General features: G+C 39.2%; 1 protein-coding gene across 5 annotated transcripts in view; it reads right to left on the bottom strand.

The window, feature by feature from the left end:
* Positions 1-3886: 3886 nt before the first annotated feature.
* SLC26A5 (solute carrier family 26 member 5) overlaps positions 3887-25321 on the bottom strand; it is a 44706-nt gene continuing 23271 nt past the window's right edge. Inside the window, exons 7-18 of one of the 5 annotated variants that reach the window (XM_064289886.1) lie at positions 21435-21517; positions 17550-17697; positions 16429-16542; positions 15525-15602; positions 14739-14834; positions 14361-14467; positions 9969-10038; positions 7453-7545; positions 6771-6893; positions 5939-6139; positions 5264-5318; positions 3887-4202 (exon numbers count right to left, since the gene is read on the bottom strand). In XM_064289886.1, coding sequence (XP_064145956.1) covers positions 4018-4202; positions 5264-5318; positions 5939-6139; positions 6771-6893; positions 7453-7545; positions 9969-10038; positions 14361-14467; positions 14739-14834; positions 15525-15602; positions 16429-16542; positions 17550-17697; positions 21435-21517 — 1353 coding nt within the window. In that variant the 3' untranslated portion in view covers positions 3887-4017. Of the gene's footprint in view, positions 4203-5263; positions 5319-5938; positions 6140-6770; positions 6894-7452; positions 7546-9968; positions 10039-13984; positions 14468-14738; positions 14835-15524; positions 15603-16428; positions 16543-17549; positions 17698-21434; positions 21518-25321 lie in introns of those variants that run through there. The other 4 variants (XM_064289887.1, XM_064289888.1, XM_064289889.1 and 1 more) reach the window with 4 other exon arrangements.

Here is a 25321-nt window from a genome sequence, read left to right as displayed (position 1 = left end):
GAAGGCATTTACGATTGGTGCTAAAGAATATGCGATGAAGTATTTCATACCATGGTTTAAGATCCCTCAGTTCTACTGAAATGGCTGATTGAAACGATGCTGCCCCTTCTACAAAAGCTCCTAGGATAAGCTGAGGTTATCAGCTTATCTCTCAGAGGGCAGTCTCTAGTAGATATATCTGATCTTTTGTGTGATGACTGCAACGGAGATAACAATGCAAATCTAACTCACTCCAGATGCAGATAAAGTACTGATGAGAAAAGAGAGGTCTACCTTGAATTAAATTAGTAAAGTCACTGAGAAACATGATAGGAGTTTAAAAAATATATATATCATGGGGTTTGGCTTCAAGTATGCCCGTGCTAACATAATTCTATCCTGGGATCTGAACTCTTCTCCTGGCAGTGTCTTCATGAAAACTAAAACAGGGAGTCAATAGGAAAATATATAAAAAAGACAAACTCGCTATCAGAAGAAAATCTTAGAGGAAGCTTTACATGGGTTGGTTACTGCCTGTGCTTTGATTTATAGTGAGCTGGTAACCAAAAATAAACCAAACCCATCGCCATCAAGTCCATTCCAACTCATAGTGAACCTATAGGTCAGAGTAGAACTGCCCCATAGAGTTTCCAAGGAGCTCCTGGTGGATTTGAACTGCCAACTTGTTGGTTAGTAGATGTAGTTCTTAACTACTACACCACCAGGGTTTCTAGTGAGCTGGTGAAAAAATCCCATTGCCATCGAGTTGGTTCTGACGCTGAGCAACCCTATAGAACAGAATAGAACTGCCCCATAGAGTCTCCAAGGAGCACCTGGCAGATTTGAAATGCTGACCTTTTGGTTAGCAGCCATAGCACTTAACCACTACACCACCAGGGCTTCCAGTGAGCTGATAAAAAAAAAAAAAATAGACACAATTAGAAGTATAAGAACTCTGATGACAAATTGGCTTAAAAGTCTTTCCCCCACCTCCATTTTGAACATAAGCATTTTATTCAATCATAGGGCTTAAAACTGAGTTAGATGAATAATTAACTCTTAACTGTTATGGACTTCTAAGAAGATATTAAATTATATCTGGGGGTTAGCTTTAGTAAAAACATGGCCTTAAACAGCTAATTCATTATTAGCAACAACAAAACTTGTAGGGGCTCCTGGCCACAGTTGTGACCATTTGACCATCAAAAAGAGTAAGTACAATGGATCGAACACATTAAAACAAAAATTTATAATTATACCCAAAAAGGAAAAATCTTAAAAAAAAAACTAATACGCCAGCATTTCAGGCAACTATTAAACCAACTCCTTACTTTGAAAGTTGATAATTAAATGTAAATAATAAAATATTCACCTTGCCTTTCCAGTAAGAACTGTATTTCAAGTAGCTCAAGTTGAGGAGGAAAAGGTTAGTTTACATAGACACACCAACTAATAAATGCAAAAGAAATGAGAGAATGGGGGATGGGGGGCCAGAACCTTAACAAAATTACTGATTTAGGCAAGCATTATCAGTTGATATTAAGACCCCTTTAGAATAGCTAATGGGGGACCGGGCATTCATTTTATACCAAAGGAGCAGCATACAGATAACTCACTAGTCACAAAGGGGAAAAGGTAACAGTACAATGGAGAACCAGGCTGTCATCATGCTGATCCAGTGGTCTATCTTAGCATCATTAATGGTAGGTCAACTGTAGTCTGTGTTTTCTTATGTGATACAATATGAAGCCTACATCATCACCTATGATATATTCTAGCCAAAAATGTTTAACTAAAATCCACAGACTTTAGACGTAACTTCAAGATTGCAGGTAGCTCAGGGAATAAAGTAACAAGCTAAACACCATGAGAAAACAACTAGACAAATTCCCAAGATAAGGTTCTGCAGGGTAATTGCCCCAGTCTTTTTAACAAGTCAACGTCTGAATAAAGAGACTGTGTTAGATTAAAATAGATTTAAGCAACTTTAGGAGCTCTGGTGGTGTAGTGGTTAAGAGTTCGGCTGCTAACCAAAAGGTCGGCAGTTTGAATCTACCAGCTGTTCCTTAGAAACCCTATGTGGCAGTTCTACCCTGTCCTATAGGGTCGCTATGAGTCAGAATCAACTCTGCGGCAATGGGTTTTTTTTTGGGGGGCGGGGGTTAAGCTACTTTAAGGGATGTAACTAGTTGAAGACTATGGTCACAGAATGAATACCATTTTGGACAAACCAACTACAAGTCTGGGGAAAATTGGGGAAATTTAAGCATGGTCTTGGTATTTGTTATGGATTGAATTATGTCCCCTCAAAAATGTGTGTATCAACTTGGTTAGGCCATGATTCCCAGTATTGTGTGGTTGTCCTCCGTTCTGTGATTGTAATTTTATGTTGAGAGGATTAGTGTGGGATTGTAACACCGCTCCTACTCAGGTCACTTCCCTGATCCAGGGTAAAGGGAGTTTCCCTGGGGTGTGGCCTGCACTACCTTTTATCTCTCAAGAGAGAAAAGGAAAGGGAAGCAAGCAAGAAAGGAGCACCAGGAGCAGAGCGCGTCCTTTGGACATGGGGTCCCTGTGCCTGAGAAGCTGCTTGGCCAGGGGAAGATTGAAGACACGGACCTTCCTCCAGAGCTGACAGAGAGAGAAAGCCTTCCGCTGGAGATAGCTCCCTGAATTTGGACTTGTAACCTACTGGACTGTGAGAAAATAAATTTCTCTTTGTTAAAGCCATCCACTTGTGCTATTTCTGTTATGGTAGCACTAGATAACTAAGAGAGTAATAATAAAAAAAAAAAAAACCCACTGCCATCGAGTCGATTCCGACTCATAGCGACCGTACAGACCAGAGTAGAACTGCCCCATGGAGTTTCCAAGGAGCACCTGGCAGATTCGAACCACTGAACTTTTGGTTAGCAGCCATAGCACTTAACCACTATGCCACCAGGGTTTCCAAGACAGTAATAAAAAAAAAAAAATTAGATGAGGTAAAAATGTTTTGGAATGGGAAAGTGAAGACTGCTGACTGAAAAAATAGGTCACGAAACACTATGCAAAGTATGATCTTATTTTGATTAAAAAATACATAGAAATACATAGAAAACGACCTGAAAGGATATTCATTAAGGTGTTAACAGTGGTCATTTCTGACTGGTGGGAATATAATCTTTACTTTCGTTTGTCTACTTTTTCTAATTTTCCATGCCTTACTTGTATTGCCTCTAAAATAATAAAAGGTTATTTTTAAAACAAGAACTCCCAGAAAATTGTGGGTTTCCCCCCTCTGTTAGGTAATCCTGATTACAGAAGGTCTGTAGATCAACGTGGAGCTCTGGTGACACAGTGGTTAAGACCTTGGCTGCCAACCAAAAGGTTGGCAGTATGAATCCACCAGCTGTTCCTTGGAAACCCTATAGGGCAGTTCTAGTCTGTCCTACAGGGTTGCTATGAGTTGGAATTGACTCGACAGCAATAAGTTTTGTTTTTTTGTAGATCAACAAGGACAAAAGCCAAAACCAAAAAACCAAACCCAGTGCCGCTGAGTTGATTCTGACTCATAGTGACCCTATAGGACACAGAACTGCCTCATAGAGTTTCCAAGGAGCACCTGGCGGATCTGAACTGCCAACCCTTTGATTAGCAGCTGTAGCACTTAACCACTATGCACCAGGGTTTCCAGGACAAAAACAATGAACCATTATTCATCTGGTGACAACATAACCTATTTGTAGGTAAAGCACTTAAATGAAAAAAATTTTATGTGCTTGGTTTGCAAAGAAAATACTAAAAAGTAATTGAAATGTCACTCTGTAGTAGATACAGGCAAGAGACCATTGTGAATTATCTTTGAAATATTCAATTAAAAAACCACACACACACACACAAGTAAGATACATCTTGCCATGCGTCATTCACCCTCCAAATCAAGCCGTAACTACTAGAATTTAGCCTTAGAAAAGATCCTAATGTCTAGTATTTAAAATATATAAATTAGTGATTTTGCAAGAGGCTCTTAACTGGGTCCCAGGCTGAGTCCCTCCTCTATGCCTCGGGAGTGGCATTCGGCTCTGAGTCCTCCTGGGGAGGAAGAGCTGAGGCTTCTTGTTCAGCTAGGGCCTCTCGAGCTTGGCTGCCTAAGACCGCATCGTGAATGCTATGGAACAGCAGATCTTTTAAAGCAGGATTTTCAAAAAATCTATTTCGACTGAGGTCATTGACGACTTGTGCTGTGAAAGAAGAAAAGAAAATTAGGCCAGTATCAGTCTTGAATATTAAAAAAAGTAACACACTGATATAGTTTAAATATCAAAATGATGTAATAAAAAGTCTCACTCCACTCCCTGTCCCCATCACACCATAGCCCCAGTCCCAGGAAGCTACTTTTATTAGTTTCTTGTATATTCTTCCAGTAGTACTCTATGCAAAGAGAAACAAACATAAATATATATTCCTCCCCCTTTTCTTACCTAAAAGATAGCATACTAAACATACAATTTCATTGTTTTTCTACTTAATGTTTTTTACAACTGCATGGTATTCTATTGTCTACATGTACCCTAGTTGACTTAACTGGTCCCTCTGTATTCGGCACTTGAGTTGTTGCCAGTTATTTGTTTTAACAGCCAATGCTATAATGATAAACCACGTACCTGTGCCATTTTGAATGTGGGCAGAACATTTCTGGATTTACTGAGTTAACTGATAAGTGTGTCTGTAATTTTGGTGAAAGATACTGACAGACTGCCCTCCATATGGGCTGCACCAGTTTGCACTCCCACCAGCAGCGTCTGAGTCTATCCCCCAAGGTATGCCAACCAAGCATGTTGTCAGGCATTTTTTATTTTTGTGAATCTGACAGGTGAAAAGTGATATCCTTCTGTACATTTAACTTTCAAGCACTGTTTTAACCAAAATTTAGTATAGAACAAAAATAGCAAGCCAGGTATTCTAAAACCATTGGATAGAAAAACAGGCAACCTGGATGATTTTATGTAACTATAATATGTTGATGGCAGTCATTAAATAATTACTAAAAAAAAAATACTAGCCCAGAACAATGGTTTATTAGCTCCTTTCCACCAATTCCAGTTCAGGAGGCCGCCACAAGTAACACAGTGACATGAATGAGTAAAGTGGCTAATTTCAAAACTGGCGTGGGGTGATTTTTAATAATTTTTTTTTTTTTATTGAAAGCTAAAATAAAGGAAAATATTTCCAAATGTAGTTATTAAAAAAAGAAACAAAATCAATATGTTAAAACTTCTCCCCAATCTAGAAGTGTACTTACCACTGCATCCTGCCAAATACACATAAATACCGACATCTCCATATTCTTTTACAATCTGTAATAATGTTGAAATAAAGTTTAATTTCTCTTGACTTTGTACCAGATGAAAATCTCTTTCTATCAATATGTATTTCAGAGATATAGGAAACTCTAGTGAATTCCCTTGGGCTACTTCTCTTTCATAATTATGTATTCTTGAGCTAATCATCTAAAAATAATTTTGTGTTTCTTTTGATTTTTATACAATGCTTATTAGAGATATCAGGGAATTACTGTACATTTTATTTATATCTAATAAAGGTATTATGGTAATCGTTAAAAAAAAGAATCCTCTTGTTCTGGAGATATAAACTGAAATATTTAAGGATGATGGAATGACTGGGATGTGCTTGAAAATAATGAGAGAAGGGGGAAGTGAGTGTGGGGTATAGATGCATGAAACAAGATTGACCATAAGTTGATAATTGTTGAAGCTGAGTCGTAGTTACATGGGGATTCTTAATGCTACACTCTTTACTTTTGTATAGTTTTGAAATTTTCTGTTATCAAATGTTGAAAACAACAACGATGAAAAGAATTGAAGGCTGAAAAAGGAACCTAGCTCAACTACCTAGTTTTACTGATGGCTGAACTGGCCACAGAGATACTAAAGGACTTGTTCAAGATGATGCTTACCCCTGCCAGAGTTTTTACTCCAACAGAATCAATAAAATTGACCTGTGTAAAATCCAGAATGACAGTGTGGACATTATCCCCTGGAGGCATAAATCTTTGCAGTTCTTCAGGAAACGTGCTTTTGATGACTATTGGGGGATATTTCATTTCATTATTCTCTTCTTCAGGTTTGGTGCCATCTTCTCCATCAACTTCTGCACCCTATGTCAAGAATTAAATCCAACCAGAGTTCTATGAGCAACGTGCATTTTTAGTTCTTGGAAAGATTTATAATGGAAAGTCAGAATCTGCTCTTATATTGTTAAGCTATTAGCTATACCAGATGGCTTCTAAAATAGTTGTCATATTCCAGCCTTGTAAAGCAACAAAAAAGGATGTGTATGCGACATTCAATTTTAGCTCAGTTTCTTTTCTTCTCCTCCTCCTTTTGTCTAACGAAATCAACTCATCTTAGCGGTCATATCCATTTTTCCCTAACTTCTAAAATAGTTCTATTAACATCAGTAGGACAGGCTATAAGCTACCATAAGCCTAAACAGCAAAAAGCAGCTTTTAATGTTTTTTTTTTATTATCAGCTAGATAAATCTACAACAAAGTACTAATTATAAAATTTGCTAAGGTACTATGTGGTTTTTATTTTTTAAAACAACGTTCTCTTGGGCTGGTATCACTACTTATAATCAGAGCATTCTTATAACTGACTCCTGTGTGCTTTTAATATATAAAGGATGGTTTCTAAGAGTTCCTATTTTAAGAATTTCATGCTGTAAAACCTCAGTCATGAATAAAGGTGGCTGCACTGCAGATCAAAACAGAAGAGAAAATAGCAACTAAAAGACTACTTACCACTTTGACAACAGTGGCATTGGCCATATTTGCATTCCCAACTTCCTTCGCATACTTCCTCATGGCCTTTCTTCTCACACTCATTATGAGTGCTGGGTTCACTCCCGTCTTTATAGAACAGCAATATACATGGAATCACTTCATGGCTCTCAAGGACCCTCAAGATGCATTTCAATTTCTAATCTTCATGCTTAACTGCTTTCTACGCCAAGTTACCACCAGAACCCTTGCTCTACCTTTGCCTCCCTATTAAAAGAATGTTGGCAGCCTTTCTTATTTTCACTCTTGATTCAAGACAACCAGAAGCTAAAGTATTAAAGAGAATTTTTAGAGTAGTATTCTTCAAACCTATATCTTCCAGATTTTTGTACATAAAAGATTCTGTGGGTCGAGCTGGGGGGTTTTCTTACATATGGGGCAGTGTGGGGCCAAGTTCTAAACATAGCCAAACGAAAACACATGATTTCAAGTAAGAAACCTAAAATTATTTTCTCTTACTTCATTTCCTTTAAAATGTTTCAAAATAATAGAGTATATACATGTGATAAAAGAGAATCAAACAGTATAAAAGAACACACCGAGACACTTACACTGCCCTCACATCCCCACCTGTCAACCCCTCAGCTCCCCTCCTCAGAAATAACCACCTTAATTTTTTGAGACTCACCTTTCTTTTTAATGCATTGCTATACAAGTCGCTATTTGCATAGTAAATTGGAGCATTTATTTGGAATATTTTAATTCCAGGAATTTCTTTCACCTGAGGGGTAAAATATTAGTGAATTTAACACATGGGAACATTTCAGAATCAAAACTGCGATTGTCTCCCTCTCCCAATTTGAAAATTAATTAAAAAACAAACCAAAAAACCCATTGCCGTGGAGTCGATTCTGACTCATAGTGACCCTATAGGAGAGCGTAGAAGTGCCCCTTGGGTTTCCAAAGAGTGGCTGGTGGATTTGAACTGCCGACATTTTGGTTAGCAGCCTCTGAGCTCTTGACCACTGCGCCAGAAGTGCAGAGTTAAAATAATGTCACACTACCCTACCTAATCACACTCTGCAGAAATAAGTACTGAGAAAGAAGCCATTAAAAGTGCACATCTTCCAATTTCTTCTAAAGTTTTTGTCTCATAATTACCATAAACCACAAATAAGAAAGAACTGGAAAATAGTAAAAGAGAGAAAAGAAGATGGATAGGAGAGGGGAGGCTGCCACCCAGGCTGTGAGAAGCAGGTAAATGAACAGAGGTTTGCATTGGTTTGAACCAGGAAAGGCAGGAAGACACAAGCAGAATAGTGAATGTTTAATCAAGAAGCCTCATGGAACTCTAGGGTGCAGTTTGAAAACAAGTAATCCAGCAAATAATTCTTTGGGATGAGGGAAAAAATAGCAATCCTAACATCAGCCTCATTTCCTAATACATTATAGCAAGCCTGATAATTTCTTCTCAAGCATACAACAAAACAGACAAAACTAATTTAAAAAGATTTTGTAAAGGTCTTTGAAATTCCACAAAAGAAAACCAAGGACATTTTAAGCTATAATTTTAACCATTAAAACTGAAGTGGGAATGGAAGCAATCAAGGTGCCCATCGATGGATGAATGCATAAATAAATTATGGTATATTTACGCAATGGAATACTATGCATCAATAAAGAACAATGATGAATCTGTGAAACATATCATAACATGGAGGAATCTGGAAGGCATTATGCTGAGTGAAATTAGTTGCAAAAGGACAAATATTGTAGGAGACCACTATTATAAGAACTCAAGAAATAGTTTAAACAGAGAAGAAAATATTCTTTGATGGTTACAAGAGTTGGGAGGGAGGGAGGAGGGAGAGGAGTATTCACTCACTGGATAGTAGACAAGAACTATTTTAGGTGAAGAGAAAGACAACACACAATACAGGAGAGGTCAACACAACTGGGCGAAACCGAAACCAAAGAAGTTTCCTGAATAACCTGAACACTTCAAAGGCCTGAGTAGCAGGGACGGTGATTTGGGGACCATGGTTTCAGGCGACATCTAGGTCAACTGGCTTAACAAAATGTATTAAGAGAATGTTCTGCATCCCACTTTGGTGAGATGTGTCTGGGGTCTTAAATGCTAGCAAGTGGCCATCTAAGATGCATCAATTAGTCTCAACTCACCTGGAGCAAAGGAGAATGAAGAACAGCAAAGACATATGGTAAAGATGAGCCCAAGAGACAAAAAGGGCCACATAAGCCAGAGACTACATCAGCGTGAGACCAGAAGAAGTAGATGGTACCCAGCTACCACTGATCACTGTCTTGACAGGGATCATAACAGAATCCCTAATGGAGCAGGAGAGCAATGGGATGCAGACCTCAAATTCTCGTAAAAAGACCAGACTTAATGGTCTGACTGAGACTGGAAGGGCCCCAGAGGTCATGGTCCCCAGACCTTCTGTTAGCCCAAGACAGGAACCGTTCCCAAAGCCAACTCTTCATACAGGGATTGGACTTGACTATGGGATAGAAAATGATACTGGTGAAGAGTGAACTTCTTGGATCAAGTAGACACATGAGACTATGTGGGCAGCTCCTGTGTGGAGGGGAGATGAGAAGGCCGAGGGGGACAGAAGCTGACTGAATGGACATGGAAATACAGGGTGGAGAGAAGGAGTGTGTTGTCTCATTAGGGGGAGAGCAACAAGGAGTATACAGCAAGATGTATACAAATTTTTGTATGAGAGACTGACTTGATTTGTAAACTCTCACTTATAGCACAATAAAAATTAAAAAAAAAAGTGATAAAAATGAAGTGGGAGAATTCCACAGTCCTGCCAACTATCTCTTACATTGTTAGAAATTAATGTTTTACCTTTGGTTTAAATTCATCAGAAGAAAATCATGCACATACAAACCATCCTCTCAAACAATTTAGTATTTTATAAATATATACTTTAATTCCAAGAATATGTATTTATTCCCATAAAAAAGAAAAAACAAATATCAGTAAGCTGAGTAATTAATATTACAGTATTATGAACTACACAACTAAATCTGGAAAGTAAACTGAAGTTCAGGCTTTTCACTTTGTCCACTGCATCTCCCACTCCCACCATCACTTTCTGTCCTGGATGAAAACAACATCTAGCCAATCACATCAAATACCTGCAACCATTTAAAAATGTTACAAAAAGGTCCTACCTCCTCATATGCATCTATATCAATATACACATCAGTGTCAGGAAGCTGTCCAAGGACTTTGTAGCTAGGACTGGAGACAGAGAGTGAGTGTGTTAAAACACAATTCTGTTGAAGCGCAGTATGCTATTTAAACACAAGAATTTCCACATTTGCGTACCATGCACAGGTTTGTCAGTGAATTCAAGAATGCTTAATTCTTATAGGTGCCTTTGCAGAAGGACTCCACATATACCACTTTCCCAGTGCCATTCTAAGACTAATACATGATGGATCTACTACACACAACCTGACACACACACACCTCACCCACATACACACACACACACACACCATACACACGACACCACACCCTACACACACATACCATACCATACCACACCACACACACACACACCCCTACGCACACACATATCATATACCACACATACATATCACATAAACAATCTGACCAGGACAAAAGACTCACGCATTTAAAGATGGGGGCAAAATAAATTGTGTGGGGTTCAAGTCATGACAGGGAGATGTGTAACTCAACTTCTTCTCATGCCACTCAGTAGACAGAATTGCCCTCCTGCTCTAATTCTACAGGAGAGGGGATTTATTTATTTTGTTGCTTTTGTTGAGAATATACACAGGAAAACATATACCAGTTCCACAGTTTCTACATGTATAATTCAGTGACACTGATCACATTCTTCGAGTTGTGCAACCATTTTCACCCTCCTTTTCTGAGTTGTACCTCTCCATTAACATAAACTCACTACTCCATAAGGTTCCTGTCTAATATTTCAAGTTGTTGTCACTTTGATCCCATATAGATAGTTCTTAAAACAGTATAATGCTTAAGGTAGACATTTTTTACTAGTTAAGCTAAACTATAGTTTGGTTTTAAGACTTCAGGGCATATTTTTAGTTTAAGTTTTAAAGATTATCTTGGGGCAATAGTTTCAGGGGTTCATCCAGTCCCCTTGGCTCCAGAAAGTCTTAAGCCATGACACTTTGAAATTCTGTTCTGCACTTTTCCCCTTCTGATCAGGATCCTTCTATGGAATCTTTTATCAAAATGTTCACTAATGGTAGCCAGGCACCATACAGTTCTTCTGGTCTCATGGCAAAGGAGACAGTTGTTCATAGAGGCAATGAAACACATTCCATATCCTCCTCCTATTGGAGAGAGGATTTCTTGTTTCTAACTAGAGTCACTGATTCAAGGAGGGAAGGCGGTCTGTTCAATTGAGGGCGTGGGGAGAAAACAAAATCTCATTTAAATTAACACAGATGTGTTCCTAGTTTAGTTTGAATAAATTTTAAACGTTATTCTTTGACAGGCCTAATTCCCAACTCTTTTTACAGGGGAGTCTGGCTCAAAGTAGATACTGTAAGGATGACAGATACTATTTATTGAGCACCTGATATTACCTTATTATATCCTATGAATAATCCACTGGAGTTATTACTGACACTGTGTGGATGAGAAATAGAGGCTCAGTGGGGTTAGGTGAGTTGTTCAAGGTCAGAGAGTCTGGCAGAGACAATATGGCTCAAGGTCTTTGATTTGAAATTCCATAGTCTTGGCCACTATGCCTTGGTGCTTCCTAGCATGTATGTGAAAATGCTTTGTATGTTAGAATATATGATACAAGTGTTAGCTATTCTGGGTAGATTCCTTTGACTGCATTCAGAGAACACATACTATGTGCCTGGTACTGGACTACGGGAACATGGCCCTACAATCAAGAGGCTCACAATAGTGATGTCTTAAGACAAATACAAGACTAATAACTGATATTGTAGATATAAGGTCAAGGGTGTAGGAAGGTGCTTAGGAAGAACATCACATCCAGATTTGGGGGCATGGGGTATGGAAATTAGTTATAGGGAAGGAGTTCCTGAGGAGCTAATCTCAAAGTTGAGCTTTTAATGGTGCAAGCAGAATGGCTGATCCAAGGGAATGGGACAAGGCAAGGGATAACTGTTTAGGCAAAATAGTTGGTGGGGTAGAGGGCTGGGAGAGCCTAGAAGGCTCAGGGACCTGAAAACCCATCAGTTTTGGGCAGAGGAGCATAAAGGGTCTTTTAGAACTTTGGATTTTATCCTAAAGATACTCCTTGACTAAAAACTTTCCCTGATCCTCAGAGTTTAAATCCAAAGCTTCATCCTGTTCAATCTGCCATTCTGGGCCACCCAGGATCTAGACTTACCACCCCTGTTGTGAACTTCTTCCAGACACGCTGGCCTCACAGTCTCTGTTATGGATTGAACTATGTGCCCTCCCCCCCGCAAAAAATATGTTGTAAATCCTAACCCCTATACCTGTGGTTGGAAGAGCCCTGGTGACACAGTCACTGAGAGCATGATTGCTAACCAAAAGGTCATCAGTTCGAATTCACCAGCTGCTCCTTGGAAACCCTATAGGGGGCAGTTCTACTCTGTCCTATAGGGTTGCTATAAGTCAGAATCGACTTGATGGCAATGGGTATACCTGTGATTAAAATTCCATTTGGGAATGCGTTTTCTTTGTTATGTTAATGAGGGAGTATTAGGGTAGGGTGTGTCTTGAATCAATCTCTTTTAAAATACAAAAAAGAAGATTGAGTAAGCAATGGAGCAAGAAAGCAGAGACGGGGGAAGATAGAAGTCAAGCTACATGAAAATCACCAAGGAATCAAGAAACAGAAACTGAAAAGTGACAAGGAGCTTCCCCTAGAGCTGACAGAGAGAGAAAGCCTTCCCCTAGAGCTGGTACCCTGAATTCTGACTTCTGACCTCCTAAACTGTGAGGAAATAAATTTGTTTGTTAAAGCCATCCACTTGTGGTATTTCTGTTAGGGCAGCAATAGAGGACTAAGGCAGTCACTCTAGTCACTCTCCAAAAACTTAATCCTAACTGCAGATCTCTATCCAGCTATTTCCCCAGCTTCAAACATCTCACACCTCCTCTCTAGCCATCTTGTTCCCACCCTTCTTGAAAGGCCTAGTTCAAGTCTAATCAACTCTTAACTTTTTTTTTTTTTTTTTACAGTTTAAAACATTCTACTTTTATTAGAGCAGAATCATCAACAAAGGACAGAATATTAAAAAATCAACTTTTGTTATTTTGGGAAGAAAGAAAAGTATGGTATGTTTAAAAAACTTGTTCAATTCTAAAATTTCTGATAAGAAACTACAAAACCTTATTTGGTAAAGAAAACAAAATTATCTCAAATTCTATATGTGGCTGGTAAGGATATAGACATTTTTAAACTATGATGCGTTATAAAACTCTGATATAAGGATCATATGTACGAACACTACTCTTTATAAAAATGGGGAAAAAACCTTTTAGATAAAAATGGGTAACTGTTAGAATTTGTTATGAAAACTAGCTTAATTCTTCTCTTGAGTTTGGAATCCCACATGTTATCAACATTTTCCCCAGGTCATTTTTGATGAGCAAAATGTCCATTGTCTACTCTAGATAGTGGGGAGCATCTTATTTTTCTGCAAATAAAGGGTCAACACCCCCATCCAGTGACCTTTCAACATACTGCAGTCAAAACTTTAAGAACCATTATGTGATTTGCAACTACAGACTAACCTCATTTTAATTCCTATTGTGTTAAGGGCGGAAGGACACCACCATGTGTTGGGTGTGCAGTACATGTCAGGCACTGTGCTATGCTCTTTGCATGCATTATTCTCATTCTTGTTACAACTTTTTCAGATAGCAAAGATTGGTTCCATTTTACAGATGCAGAAACTGAGGCCCCGACAGGTTATGTGAAATCACAGAGCTTATAAAGGGTGCAGCTAGGACTTGAACCCAGTTTGTCTGACTCTAAAGTCCAGGCTACTTCTATGACATACTGTTTCTTTACTTTCTTTATGGTGACTTCTTTATCATAAATATAGTTTTTTTTTTTTTTTAAGGTTATTTTATACCTTCCACAGTGGGCTCAGCTTCTACTAGGGATAAGAGATGACAGGTGATAATGGTTCAAGGTAAAGGAAGGGACAAGGAATAACTTGGTGTCAAAGTCTGCTCTACGTCATTGAAACCTAGTCAGCAGCCTGCACCAAAGCAAACTGTAAGAACACATGGTTCATTTACAAGGGGTAAATAAACCAGCCTACTATTGGGACCAGAATGTCAAGAACAATGACAACAATTAGGCTCTTTTACAGAATCATTGATGGATATATTAACTGTGACACAGCAGGACACCTGACAAAATTACACTGAATTTTTAACTTGATGTATTTGTTTGATCTAGTCAACAGACCCGTGAGTCTTACAGCTTCCTCGCATGCTGAAAGGCTCAACTTCCACCAACTCAAGCTTCAGCCAACATTTAAAGTCAAAGCTCTAGTCTCAGCGGGGACGCTCGCTCCCTTCCCACTTTGCCCACTCACCTCTGTGTTCTGTAAATAACAGTCAGCAGAGCAATGATCACAGCAGTAATCAAACCATAGTCCAGTCCCAGGAACAAAGAGGAAACAAAAGTGGTAAGCCAGATGGTCTAAACAAAAGACACAAAGGTTTACGTTAAAAACGTGCTAAAAATTCAGTAAGCGTTAAACACACACACACACACACACACACACACACACACAGAGCAGTAATTAACCAAAGCTACTTTTTACTTTTACCTTGCCTAACTACAGCATATAAAGGCAACTAACTTACCTTTCTCATTTTTTTTCTTTTTCTCTTTCTTTCTCACATTTTTATCAGCACTACTCCATTGGCTCCTAAGACATATCCACCTAACAATCACCTTCATTACTTACCAGCTCTATTTTGCTGGTTCTCCAGAAAAAGGGGAGATCTGAGAATTGCATAAACATTCCTTTCAGGTTGACGATCACAATGGCCGACAGCACAGCCTGAAACACAACACATCTATGCATGCCTCTCCTCTCCTGTCTGAAGAGCCCCCTTTGTCAGTTCCTCGGTGTCCTCTTCCTGCCCTCCCATGTTGTCTCCCTACTCCCTTGCTATGTGACTGTGGTGTTACTTTTGGAGTCACGAACAACTGAATTTTCAGGACTTGGTCACCTAAACTGGGCCTTGGAAAATCACCAGGCTTATATTCTAATAGCAAACCTGTACTGTGGTCAAGAGGTTCAGAATTAAACTTGGCATGCGAGGAATTATTTCACCAATGGTTCTTCCTACATTATTATTTGCTCTACTCTTTATATCATTCTTGATCTTTCCTATATTAAATATATCAGCAAAGAAATGCTTTATGATTGTAAACCATCTCATACATGAAAGTATAAGGTCATAGAAGGTCAAAGAGAGAAGTGATCTTTGAGGTGAGCCAGTCTAAGCCTTCACCTTATAAATAAGGAAACTGAGGCCCAGAGGAGTTGGAATGACTTTCCCAAGGTCCTGTGGACAGTTGATGGTAGAGTGTGGGGCAAGATCCTGGCCCTATCCCTGGCCCTTTTCCTTACGCCACCTTGCTAGGGTTATAGTAAAAACTCATAAATAGCCACAAAATATAAACAAATAAAACAGCAAAATCTCAGCACATGGAAAAAATCTCACATTATGTTCATACTACACACCTGAGGTAACGATTCAAAGAGGAATCCAGTGGCTAATATAACCAGCAGAATCATTAACGAGGCCAAACAACCTGCAAGCTGAAGGAGAGAAGACACACAGAAGGGGCTTTTAGGAGACTTGAGTAAAAGGTGGGGTGTAGGTAGGTCTTACTCTTTTGATAACCACTGTGAGAAGATCAAGAAACTATGGATTCAAATAAATCATCCAAACCACTACATAAACCTATAACTCCTTGCTACTCCCTCTCTGAAGTTTTGGTTCCTCTTATAGCGTTCAAGCAGAAGTTGAAAAGTTTAAATACCCTGACTGAAATGCCATCACTGGAAGTGGGAGAAAGGAGATGTCTGATGCAGACCTGAGACCTACAAGGGCCAGAAGAGTTCAGACGATTGTTTACTGTCCATTATGGTAGCCATTAATCACCTGCAGCTCTTGAGCACTTGAAATGGGACTAATGTGACCAAGGAACTGAATTTGTTTTAATTGTTTTTAAAATTCATCCACATGTGGCTAGTGACTGCCGTATTGGACAACGCAGATACTGAACATTTCTGTCATCACAGAAAGTTCTACTGGACAAGGCTGTTTTAGAGTGTTGGCATCCTGCCCATACTTAGTCTCAGGGTTTCAAGATAACATCCCAAGTCTGAACTTTGAGGTTTACTAGTAGCAAGGCATGTTGTATAATTTTCTGTTTTAACTGGAGAATATACCTCTTCTCTGCCGATTCAATCCCCTATAATTCATTCACTCAATCATGCCTTCCTCTGATTCACTACACTGCTCACTGGAGCATGGATCTGCAGGCAGAGTAGCTTTGTGTGGATTCAGAATAAAGTTAAAGGATTAAAAATTTAATTACCACCCAAATTATGGGTCCTCAGAAGCCAGTTGTATACACACCTGTGTCTTCCCTCCAGTTCCCTCCTGAACAAGACTTCGTGATAAGGAACATGAAATTGAAAATGTCTGGAAGAGCGAGCCAATGGAATTGCACAGCCCCAGGGCGATAAGCTCCTTTCCAAGTGGAAACAAAGCACAAAAGAGATAGGTCATTCTTCAGGAACTAAAGCATGATGGCCCATTTAATATATATTTTCAATGATACAGGGTGTCTCTTTCTCTTTTCAGATACAAGAATTTGTTTGGCATGAGTTCAAAATAAGAATTCTTGTATATTTTGACACTTTGAGTTTTTATTGTATTGGAGATAAATGCTGTGCTTCCCCATCCAGCCTCCTCCCCAAACACAATTTCTACCTCACAAATGATGCTATTAAAAAGTCTTTTTTAAAGAAAATGGCAGCAAAACAGACAAAATATTTTTGTTGTTTAAGAGAAAGTTGTTAGTATGTAGGACTATTGGCTTCTTTTAAATGTCTGAGCTATTGCTCATTAATAAATACAAGCCACTGTCTTCCTGAGACCAGTGAGTCCTAGGCTGACCTCCTAGGGTTTTCCTAGTCTGATCACTGCATTTTGTATGAATGTGGGGCAATTAGTCTCCTCTTAGAGATACACAGAGTGTTAAAATGGGCATTGTCAAGCCAAGATTATAGCTCATGCTGTTTGGGTTCTGTAGCTATAATACAAAAGTTGGTGGCCAAGAAAATTGTGGAATTTCAGTAGTGAGTCATATACTCAAAGTATAATAAGAAAAGAGAAAGCTTCCTACTGGGGAAGAAATGGTTCTGCAAATACATTTTATTCCCAGGCTGTGAGCTTTAAAAATAAGGATAGCATCTATAGAAGTACGGCAAACTCTAAGCCTCAGATTGGAGATTTTACCTTCCTAGCAGGACCCCTGCCCATGAGGTAAGGTAGGACTCTGTACCTCAGGGTCCTGATTATCTAACACACATAAATAATGAAAAAATTGTAGTGTTGAATAAATACATGCTCTGGACCCATTCATCATCCAAGTAAATGTTTTCTACTGAGGTTGGTAAGTCTAGTTCATTTGCCTTCTGTACACAACATGATTGTACCACTATGAAACACTGGCAGGAAATCAATGATTTTACCTGATTGCCATCAACCTGGTAGCCATGTTTAATTGCCAAGGTCTTGGCCATTGAGATAGTCACTGAAAATCCAACGATGGCTATTGCAATGGCATCCACGTACACGAGGTGGAAGAGGCTGGTATCCGGATTGGCTGGAGGTAGTAGCCTGAAAGGTCAAGCTGACTTTAACCTGAGTGTTGTGACTACTGGGAAAAAAACATGCAACTAGAGGGGAGCACTATGGGGGGGGGCGTTATATGCAAATAAGGTGATCAAAGCTTAGACACTTGTTAACTCTGACTTTGTAAAAAGGAAGACCCTCCTATAAACAGGTTCTCTACAGGTCCAAATCCTAGAGTGTTGGTTTTCTACTTGGATAGGTTATCAGCAAAGATCAGATACTGTTCCATTTATCAACGGAGTAACCTCATACCTCATGGCACCCTGTATGGCAGGTATAATTAAGAAACAGAACCAGGAAGAGAGAGGGTCAGCAAAGTGCTCAGATGTCACAAGACATTTGAACCAAAGTCTTAAGGTGAGGAGAGTGTTGAGCTATCTTGAGAGGAGAATTAGGTATTCACTTCTCTCTCTTGTTTGATGTAAGGATTCTGAGTCTATTACCTCTCCTTTACATGAGTTTCTAACAAGGAAAAGGAATAGCAGAATCCTTGAACCTCACCTGGGGAATTTCCTGAATCTGGAGAGGCCAAAAGTGTGACTCCTAGAACCCCAGAATGGGAAACCCAGCTTTTATGGTCTTATTGTTGTAGTTTGGGACCCTGTCCTAAAGGGACAAAATAGGGATTCCCTAGAATGTTACGGGGGAAGGGACAATAGAAGTTTGCAAAGGTATCCTGCCCCAATTAAGGGCATTGAGTGAAATAATAATAAATAATTAATTGATGAACAGCAATTATTATAACAACAAACATTTATTAGCTATATTCCAGGTTTTATGTTCATCTAATTACCTCCAATAGCCCAGTGAGCTAGGCAACATCATAATCCACATTTCACAGAGAAAGGAAATGTAGCATAGTTGATTAAGCAACTTATCCAAGATCAAAGAGCTCATCTAAGTACAACAAAAACTATGAAGCCCCCACCTCCCTATGCCTATTACTGGTACTGTGTAATAGCATAGGTAATAAAAGGGAAGTCTCAAGTTCTGGGGTAAGGGAAAGGGAGGGGAGGAAGGCAGAGGAAACTAACATCTATGAAGCCTAGATTATGTGCTAGATGCTTTACATATGCCATCTTATTTTACTTTACAACAATCCTATTGGATAGATGCCTGCATCTCTAAATCTATAGGTTAAAAATGGAGCTTACAGATGTTAATTTGTCCAGGTTGGAGCAGGGACTCAAAGCCAGGTGGTCTGACTATAAAATGTGTTTCCCTTGCACCTTGCTGCATAATAGTTAACCGGGAGGAAGGCCAAGCAGGAGGTTTGGGCCTGAGGAATAAGAGTATGAGAAAAGGGTATATTTTGGAATGAGTAAGAAAAGTAAACCAAGAAACAGGATATATTGCCATGATTGGGATCTTTAACAATCTGTCACTTTCTGGTACTGCAACCTTTATGTTTTTATTTGTGTGTGTAGACAGATGAGGCCGTTTGCTTGCAAATATGGCCACCAACAATTCCTCCCATCCTTTTGTGTGGATGTGCCACTCCTGCTATCTAGAGGTAGAATCTACTTCCCATCACACTGAATCTGGTCTGACCTTGTAACTTGACTAACAGACATGATGGAAGTGATGTTGTATGAGTGGCTGAAGAGGCCTGGCCTGGTAGCTTCTGCTTTTTTTTTCTTATTGCCCTGAGCTGCTATATAAAGAGGTCTGGCTACTCCACTGGAGATACCACGTGAAGAGAAGACGTCAGCCAGCCCTCAGCTGTTTCTGCCACTCCAGTTGAAGTGTCGGACATGTGAGTGAAATCCTCCAGCATCAGTCATACCTTCAGACATCTGCAACTGCATGAAAGACCCTGGTGGGACCAGCAGAAGAACCACCCAGTGGAGCCCAGCCTAGACTGAACAATTGTGAACGAATTAATGGTGGTTGTTTAAAGCCACTGTTTTGTGGTGGTTTGTTATGCAGTAATAAGATTCACAGATAACTGAAGCAGTATGACTTTTTGTATATAGGTAGGTAAGGTATTATTTGCTTCCGGCTCGGTTTTGGGCAAAGTTTTTCAAAAAGGTAAGTTGTCTGGGTAGGCAAGTTCCAGAAAGGTAAAATGTTTTTTTTTTAAAAACTAAATTCTCCCATGTGGGGGAAAGCAACATGTCTGGGTATGTCTTAGGTAGAAATCAGGTGGTATATGGACTTAACCTATCAGCATATTTTTAAAAGGGGGAAATCTAAGATTAAAGAATTTCCTATTTAATCAAATTGTTTGTGATTAGTAACTAAATAGGATTATCTACTGGATCCAACCAAAACTAATGTTTATCACATGACATTATGCTAGAGACCTGGTGAGTGATAGAAAGCACAGGACTGGAAATCAGAAGACTGACTTCTGGGTCCAGGCTGGGACTCACCAGCGAGTCACTAACCCTCATTCATGTCTCTCACATATCACCTTCCCTGGTACCCTACCTAAAACAGCAACCCCAGACCTCCAATCCCTTACCTGGCTTCATTTTTCTTCATAGCACTTTTCATTTATTAGATTATTATCTGTCTGTTTCCCCCAATAGAATATAACGTCCATGAGGGCAGGGTCTTTTTTACTTGCTTGTTTTTTTTGTTTTTAACGACTATCACCCTGGCACATGATAGCACTCAATAAGCATATGCAGAGTAAGTGAGAATGAATGAGCTTTCTTATCTGTAAAATGGGGATAATAACCAATATTGTGAATTGGGCTATTGTAAGCATCAACTAAGACGGTGGATATAAAGTATTTTATAAAATATAAACACAAATAGAAAAGCAAGGTCCAATTTCTGTGTTATAGCTTTACACTGAATCATTATAAATAACACGTTCGTGATACCAATTTATTGTTTTGAAGTTTAAAAGTAGAGTGCGTACCTCCTCTTACAACACTAGCTTTATGGGGTGAACTCTGGAATAAAGAGCTACTCTTGCTCTCTTTGCTGCCCAGGGGACTCTCAGCTGGTGCTGGAGGACAAGGCCTGATTGAACATGCCAGGTTCCATCAGAGTCCAACATCTGAGCAAATGTCCGATTCTGCATTTCAGACATTCTCTCAGAAACAGAAAAGAGGGTGACGAGAGAGTCAGAGAAAGAGATCGTAAAAGAGATAGAAAGACAGAGACACAGAGACACAGAGAGACAGCCAGAGTGTGAAGGAGAAGCTGGTAGCCACTCTTGTTCCTTCAAATACAAAGAGAATAATACCTTTTAAGAATATAGAGTTAGATAAAAGAAAATAGATGAAGTAATATATAATTTGAAACCGGTAGAAATAACCAGCCATAAAAACACTCTGTGAACATGTCTTAAATGTTTCCTCTGTGTTTTATGCCAGGTGCACACTAACTGGTTCAATGCATTATTTCCTATAGTTCTTACAACTTGTCCTTGAGATGGGTGTTAATTACCATGTCCATCTGGCAGATAAGGAAACTTGGACTTTGAGTAGGTAAGTCATTTGTCCAAGGTCACACCACTAGTAAATAGCCGGCTAGGATTTAGATCTTTCTGAAACCAAAGCCCGTGCTCTTAACTCCTACGCCACCCCAAAAGAGCTTTTAATAATCATTAAGTGCTAAACAATAGGAAACAAAATAATAAGCCACACACACACAAATCTCAAAAGTGTCAGCTTTTAGATAAGTAGAAAAAAATTATTTTCATAGCAATGGTCCTACTGACTATTCCAGCCACACCATTACTTAAAATAAAAATAATTTCTTACCCCAGAGGAAGGGTTCCAACAACATCCACATTGTATGAGTCTTTCAGATTAAATCCAGCTGAAATGCCAGTTCCCATTACCACCTAAAACAGACACAAATCCAAATCTGTCTTTATAGATGAAAATTCAAACACCAAAAAATGAGCTTCAAACCTATTCTTGCATTTAAGGTTCAGTTCAAAAAATAAGAATTATAATTCCTTCCAGCAACTCTCACCTCTGTTAATGGCTCTACCGCCTCACATAATTAAAATGGACAGTACAGTCTCCTGTGGTCTGGCACTCTTTTCTTCTCCCTTTTTTCTGTTCCACACTAAAGTGTTTATGGAGCACTGGTGGCACACGGTTAAACTCTCGACTGCTAACTAAAAGTAAGCAGGTAGAACCCACCAGCCATTCCATGGGAGAAAGATGTGGCAGTCTGCTTCTGTAAAGATTTGCAGGCTTGGAAGCCATATGGGGCAGTTCTACTCTGTCCTATAGGGTCGCTATGAGTCAGTATTGACTCAACAGCAATGGGTTTTGGGTACTGTAAGTGGCTAGCTGAATACAACAGAAAGAGGCCATAAAACCTCTCAGGTGTTGGCCTTCTTTGGGGGCAGATAAAATGAGTTTCTGGCCAAGATGTCATAAGTGAAAGACATTAAATATGTGTTTTGAGGGTGTACAATGATAGTGTACTGTTATAAAATGTATGTTTGGATTCAGAGTCCTCCTGCTGACCCCGTTAGGAGGACGGTAGCACCAAGTGTGGTTAGAGGCCCCACCAGTGCCCCGCAGTTGTCTTCTCTCACTTCAGGGGCAGAGTGGAACCATACATCACACAGAGTGTCAATGCACATAGGGCCATCCTGGATTGTCTGGGCATAGATTTATTTGGGGTGTGAAGTACAACACTTAGTAAGCTACAATAATAATAAAAAAAAAAGGTAAGCTACAAGAAGAGAAAAATAGCAGAAGGTGTGATAGTTATCTTCATTACCAAGGTCTATTGCTATAGAAAGGAGCCCTGGTGGTGCAAAGGTTAGAGGTTCTTCTGCTAACCATAAGATTTGCAGTTCGAGCCTACCCAGTGGCTCCATAAGAGAAAGACCTGGTGATTTGCTTCTGTAAAAATTACAGTCAAGAGACTATGTGGGCAGCTCCTGTCTAGAGATGAGATGAGAAGGCAGAGGGGGACAGCAGTGGATTGAATGGACACAGGAAATACAGGATGGAGAGAAGGAGTGTGCTGTCACTAGGGTCGCATAACAATGTGTGTATAAGCTTTTGCATGAGAAACTGACTTGAATTGTAAATGTTCACTTAAAGCACAATTTTAAAAAAAGATTACAGTCAAGAAAACCCTGTAGGGCAGTTCTACTCTGTCACATGGAGTTGCTATGAGTCAGAAGACTCCACGGCACCCAACAACAACAACACTGCAATAGAACTTTGTGAGTGGGTTCTCCTGGAGAGAAGAAATTAGCCAGGGAAGGAACCTAGGCCCTTACAAGTGGTGGCTGCTGCAGGGAACCAATCATAAGCTAAGCTTATTATCAGGAACAGCAGCCCGAGAGACCAAGGACACAGGTGTTACTGGCCCCATTGACGAAATGTCACTTTTCTGTTGGTGGCAATTATGGTTGTCACCCTTAATTGCATTTATTGCACATCTCAAATTGAGAGTGCCAAAAACATTCAAACTCACAGGATAAAAATGGCCCAAGTTCCTGGAGCACCAATCTCATTCAGTGGTAAATAATTAAAACTATTGTTTTCCTACCAACACAAATAGGTGTATTATGAAGCAGAATGCAAAACTCATAAAAATTTTTTATGATAATAAATAAATTTTATGCTTAAGGGAGTCATAAAGACTGTGTTCTCAAACTCTCCAGTATAGCTTCTCTTGCCTCTGTTGTAAAGACCACTTAGATAAAAAGTTTAAAAAACACTGGCTTGAAGTATTGCTATTCAAAAAAAATTTTTTTTTAATTTTACTTTAGATGAAGGTTTACAGAGCAAACTAATTTCTCCTTAAACAATTAATACACATATTGTTTTGTGACATTGGCTTCCAACCCCACAACATGTCAACACTCTCCCCTTCTTGGCCTGGACTCCCCATTACCAGCTTTCCTGTCCCCTCCTGTCTTCTCACCCTTGTCCCTGGGTTGGTGTGTTGAAGTATTACTAAAAGACAATGGTAGGAGCTCTGGTGGAGCAATGGGTAAGTGCCAGACTGCTAACCAAAAGGCTGGTGGTTTGAACCTACCCAGTGGCTCTGAGGGAGAGAGACTTGGCAATCTGCTTTTGTAAAGATTACAGCCTAGGAAACCCTACGGGACAGTTCTACTCTGACATGTGGGGTTGCTATAAGTCAAAATTGACTTGACAGCACCTAACAACAACAATTACAATGACAGAACTCTGGAGAACTGTTGCCCCAGGAAACAGTAAGAAATCTGTAAAGGGAACCTGGGGAAACGGACAGAATGAGGAACCTACATCAGGTGAGGAAACCTTTATCATTCACTTTATAATTAGGACCTGCCTTTTTTATCTTTTTTACCCTTCAAGGGAGCTCAGAACCTGCTCCTAGACTCCAAGAGGAAACAGAAGCGCTGTCCCCAGCACCAAGAGAACAGATTTTGAAATAGAAAGAGATAACTTTGGTTTGTGGACCAGACCAAAGTGAGGAATGAGATCAAAGGAACCTGTTCCCTTGTGAGCTTTGCCAGCCTGTTGTTTCTGGGGCTGGAACTTTTTGCTAAATGTGAATTAGACACCTGAGCTTTTCATTTCTTATTCTTATCCCCAAACTATGCCCCTAGGTACCCTAGGGTATCCAAGGGAATTCATCGGGACACTGTGGGACATGATAAAGCTTCAAGGGAAACAGTGACATCTGTCAGACACTCCATAAACTTGTTTGAGGTAGTTCATGGCTTTAGTTTTCATGTCATTCCTTTTGATAATGGCATATCTTTGCAAGGCTGGGTTTTCAGGGCTTGCTATGATAAAAAGTAGGTGGTGGTGGTTGTGTGCCATTGAGTCAATTCTGAGTCACAGTGACTCTATAGGATAGAGTAGAACCATCCCACAGGCTTCCCAAGGTTATAATCTTTATGGAAGCAGATCACCAGATTTTTCTCCCATGGGTTTGATCTGCCTATCCTTTGGTACCATGCAAAAAGCAATGTGGACCCGATGTGGAGGGTAGTGGGGTCCGTCTGATTCTAAGATTTAAGAAGCTGTGCTGTGCTTACAGGTACACATACCCCATTAATAAATTATTGTGATTATTTAAGAATATAATAAAATATCTTTTCTTTCAATTTATGTGTATCATTTTTAAAAAGACACTAAATTATTAGACACAAATGCTTACTAAGTCATTTGGTGCTAACTACTTAATAAAGAGAACTGTTAGGTATTTCATGTGGCTTAGCAGCACTATGAACCAAGAAAGTTTGGGAACCTTTGTCTTTTTATTCTTGTCAAAATGGAAACGGCTTTATTTTTTCAGGTTATTAAAGTAATATGTGTTCATTACAAAAAATTAGACAATAAAAAAACGTGAGAAAAAAAAATCTTCCATAACTCCACCACTGAGAGATAACGTTAAAATGCTTTAGTATGGCTTTCACGTGTATCTTTAAAATCATATATGCCTACACTTTACGTTTTTTCTTTTTATTCCTTGTCAGTATATATATATTTATATACATGTACACATACACACAATTTTATTGTGCTTTAGGTGAAAGTTCACGGTTCAAATTAGTTTCTCATTCAAAAATTTATATGCAGATCGTTTTGTGACTTTTAGTGAAAGTTCACGGTTCAAATTAATTTCTCATTCAAAAATTTATATGTAGATTGTTTTGTGACTTTGGTTGCCA

The sequence above is a fragment of the Loxodonta africana genome, chromosome 8 (assembly GCF_030014295.1).
Source record: "Loxodonta africana isolate mLoxAfr1 chromosome 8, mLoxAfr1.hap2, whole genome shotgun sequence".
NCBI lineage: Eukaryota > Metazoa > Chordata > Mammalia > Proboscidea > Elephantidae > Loxodonta > Loxodonta africana.
This window is presented reverse-complemented; position numbering and strand designations above follow the sequence as displayed.